The sequence below is a fragment of the Athene cunicularia genome, unplaced genomic scaffold (genome assembly GCF_003259725.1).
Source record: "Athene cunicularia isolate RWA unplaced genomic scaffold, athCun1 SCF_62, whole genome shotgun sequence".
Taxonomy (NCBI): domain Eukaryota; kingdom Metazoa; phylum Chordata; class Aves; order Strigiformes; family Strigidae; genus Athene; species Athene cunicularia.
The window spans coordinates 33664-37560 of record NW_020799493.1 but is presented as its reverse complement, the minus strand read 5'-3'; the positions used below and the strand labels follow the sequence as shown (position 1 = coordinate 37560).

Genomic DNA, 3897 nt, shown 5'->3' with positions numbered 1-3897 from the left:
GCAGCTCAGACTGTCATGGAGAAAGCTCAGGTTTGAACAGAGGTGCTGGAAGTCCCAGGGGGCTGATGAGAGAAATGTGGGGTTGGAGGCAGGGACAAAGATTGCCCCCAGAGTGTCTGACATGGAGGGTCTTGGCTTCCCTCCATGTTCAGCCTCTATCAGCACATGCTCAGGACCAATATCCATTGCAGTTTGCTGATGTCATTTCGTGTGTGAGCAGATAAATAAGGAGTAGTCAAAAAAGAAGCTAATATGTCTTATTGACATGTAGGACTGAAATCTTTTCACTTTGGCTGCACGGCTGAAACCTCTCACATTACCCCTTCATAAGGGAGGAATGAAGTTGTGCCAGAGACTTGGCTTGTCAGGGGGATTTGCGTGTTCATGAGCCCTCTGGTGCCAAGTTCCTGAACTGCAGGTGCAGCAAAGGGATTGGAGGGGCCTCTAGAGAAGGGCAAGTCAGCAGCAAAGCTCCAAGTCTGTGCGGGTGTCAGTGATCCCCAGCCAGGGCCATCACTGGAGAGGCCGGGCAGGGAATGAGGAGACAAGGTTCCTGTCCCTGGGGCTGGGGAAGCAGGAAGTCAGAGGCTCTGCTCACAGGTGGCCAATCCAATGTTGAGGGGCTGTGCAAGGCCTTGGTGGGTTTCCTCCCCAGGATGGTCCAGCCCTGAGCCCATCCCCTGGGAACGGGGATCCTTTCCCTCCTGGGATGCTCAGGGCTCTTCCTGGGGCAGGGAGATGCAGGGGGGTGATGCCGAGGCAGGACAGCGGTCGCATCCCCCCAGGCTCTGGGGAGGGTGGGGAGGAGGCAGCAAAGTGCTGTGGCTGTAGGAACTGGTGTCCTCTCCGGGTCCTCAGGGGAAGCGACAGCAGCCAGAGTCGAGAGGACAAGGATTTCCGTTCTGTTGGGGGGTGCCAGCCTCAGCCAAGGGCCCATCCCCACCACAGCCTGTCCCACACTTGCCTCTGCCTCTGCCTGTTTCTCCTCAGATCTTCACCCCCAGCCCTGCTGCCCCACCTCACTCTGACCCCATGCTGTCCCCACACTTACTGATGACTCTCTGTCCTCACTGTCTTCAAACACAAAACTGTCATTGTCTGTGCTCTGACCATGGCTGTGAGATCCCCATAACCTGTGCAGCCCCTTCCATAGGCCTGACAATGCTCCTCAGGAGCCTAAAGATGTCCCAGCCCCCAGCCTCACTGGGATCCTCTATTTATCCCCATGTCCCAGCACTGAACTGCACAGCCTCCTGCTTCTGCTGACTCCACATCTAAACTCGACATATTTCACTTTAGCAGGAAATACTCCGACCCGACATGTTCTTTCTGCCTGTTACACACACAGTGTCACTCTCCGTCCTTCTCTGTCCCTGTACTCCTATGTGTCCCACAAACCATTCTGCTTCCCCTGCAACCATGGGAACTCAGTGCAAAATATTTGTGCATCCTCCAGGCTCATGGCTGTTTCCTGAGGTCTCTTCATGCGTGTCAGTGAAGGAAGAAATGAGAGGTGTCTCAGCCTCCCCATCAGCCCCAGGGCTGAGGCCAGCCATGGCATGAGGAGATGGAGGCCAGTGTCTCCCTGTGTCCCTGCTCCTCTCTCCAAGGCATCCTTATTGTCCACTCACAGGAAGCCCCTCTGTGCCAGCCCCTCCCAGAAAAAGGCTCCTCAGGCTTCAGCATTTGCCCCTGCTGTAGAGAAACTTTCCCGAGCTGTTGCATTAGCAATATGTTTCTCGTGGTCATTTATTATCCCCTGGCAGCACAGTGCTCATTCTTGGCATTTCTTGGGGGATGTTCTAGCCCCCAGAAAACTTTTCAGCAGTAAAATGTTTCCATGCGGACCTGACCTGTCACTCCTACACCCTGTCCCCATGCTCTCACAGGGCTGGTGGTGCTGCTCTGCAAAGCAAGTGGGCTGTGGTTCCTGAAATCCAAGGGGTGACAGTCCCAGGCAGATCCCTGGGATCATTCTCCATCACCAGCAGAACTTACCACCCACGGGGGAAGTCTCAGCCCAGGACCATTCCCTAACAAATGGCCCCATGCCCTCCTCACATGGACAACCCAAGCATTTTGTGGGGGCAATTTCTTCAGCGTGACCTCAGCTTTGGAAGAAGAGCCCAACCTCCAGACACTGAGGAAACACCCTTTTACTGCAGAGATGCCACATGGGAGCCCAGCTGTACCATCGTGCCAGACACACGAGAACAGAGCTCTGGGTCAGACAGGCTGGGTCATGCCTGTGGGGAAGGGGAGTGGGTGCGGACATGGACAAACATGGTTATCAGAGATGAAATGCCCGAAGTGCAGGAGGTTCCCTGAATGAATGTGAAATCAGTTCTGAAGAGACACGGGCAGGTTAATGGTGCTGAGAAACAGCTGATTGAATCAGCTTCTTCAGTGTCTGTTTAAGCTCCTGGTTCCTCATGCTGAAGATGAGGGGGTTCACTGCTGGAGGCACCACCGAGTACAGAAATGACAGCACCAGGTCCAGGGATGGGGAGGAGACAGAGGAGGGCTTCAGGTAGGCAAACATGGCAGTGCTGACAAAGAGGGAGACCACGGCCAGGTGAGGGAGGCACGTGGAAAAGGCTTTGTGCCGTCCCTGCTCAGAGGGGATCCTCAGCACGGCCCTGAAGATCTGCACATAGGACACCACAATGAAAACAAAACAACCAAAACCTAAACAGGCACTGACCATGATAAGCCCAACTTTCCTGAGGTAGGAGTGTGAGCAGGAGAGCTTGAGGATCTGGGGGAAATCACAGAAGAACTGGTCCAGGGTGTTGACCTGGCAGAGAGGTAGTGAAAATGTGTTGGCTGTGTGCAGGAGAGAATTGAGGAACCCAGAGCCCCAGGCAGCTGCTGCCATGTGGACACAAGCTCTGCTGCCCAGGAGGGTCCCGTAGTGCAGGGGTTTGCAGATGACAACGTAGCGTTCGTAGGACATGACGGTGAGGAGAGAAAACTCTGCTGAGATAAAAAAGAAAAAGAGCTGTGCAGCACACCCCTAGTAGGAGATGTGCCTGTTGTCCCAGAGGGAGTTGGCCATGGCTTTGGGGAGAGTGGTGGAGATGGAGCCCAGGTCGAGGAGGGAGAGGTTGAGGAGGAAGAAGTACATGGGGGTGTGCAGGCGGTGGTCACAGGCGATGGCGGTGATGATGAGGCCGTTGCCCAGGAGGGCAGCCAGGGAGATGCCCAGGAAGAGCCAGAATTGCAAGAGCTGCAGCTCCCGTCTGTCTGCAAATGCCAGGAGGAGGAACTCGCTGATGGAGCTGCCGTTGGACATTTGCTCCCTCACGGTACGAGGAACTGTTCACAGAGGAAAAGCATTAATCAGTCGGGACAGATTTATCATTTCTCTCCATTCATTTTCTCGCGGGGCTGCTGGAGAACACAGAGCTGCCTGGGGAGAGCTGTGCCCTTCTGGAGGACAGGCTGCAGCCCAGCAGGACCCCCCTGGGAAAGAGTCCAGTGCCCTAAAGATGGGGTGTCCTGAGGGGGGAACTGGCTCCTCTGTATCCCCCTGAGCCTGCAGATGGCGAGGGCACTCGGACATTTCACTCCCAGGGACACATCGGCACGGCAGTGCCCACAGGTCTTGCTCCCAGCTGAACCCCAGCCCATCCCCGAACGTCCGGTGATCCCAACGCGGGGAGCAGAGGCCCAAGGGTAAATGTGGGGAAATGCCCCAGTGCTGCTGGGAGGAGGCAGCACAGGGACAGAGGGTGGGGCTCTGCTGGCTGGGAGAGGAGAGCAGGGGGTTCCTCTGGAGTAGGTGTCTGCACTTCAGGGGATGGCAGGGGGAGCCTGAATTCCTCCCCCAAGGGATTTCCAGCAGCAGCTCCCTCTTACTCCCTGCCCATGTCTCTGGTGCCTGGAGCTGTCCCA

General features: G+C 56.0%; 1 protein-coding gene across 1 annotated transcript; it reads right to left on the bottom strand.

Moving 5' to 3' along the window:
* Positions 1–2350: 2350 nt before the first annotated feature.
* Positions 2351–3344, bottom strand: LOC113490902 (olfactory receptor 14J1-like). Its single transcript, XM_026867511.1, is given in 1 exon segment — positions 2351–3344. A coding segment is annotated over 1 exon segment (930 nt). The 5' UTR covers positions 3296–3344; the 3' UTR covers positions 2351–2365.
* Positions 3345–3897: the final 553 nt, after the last annotated feature.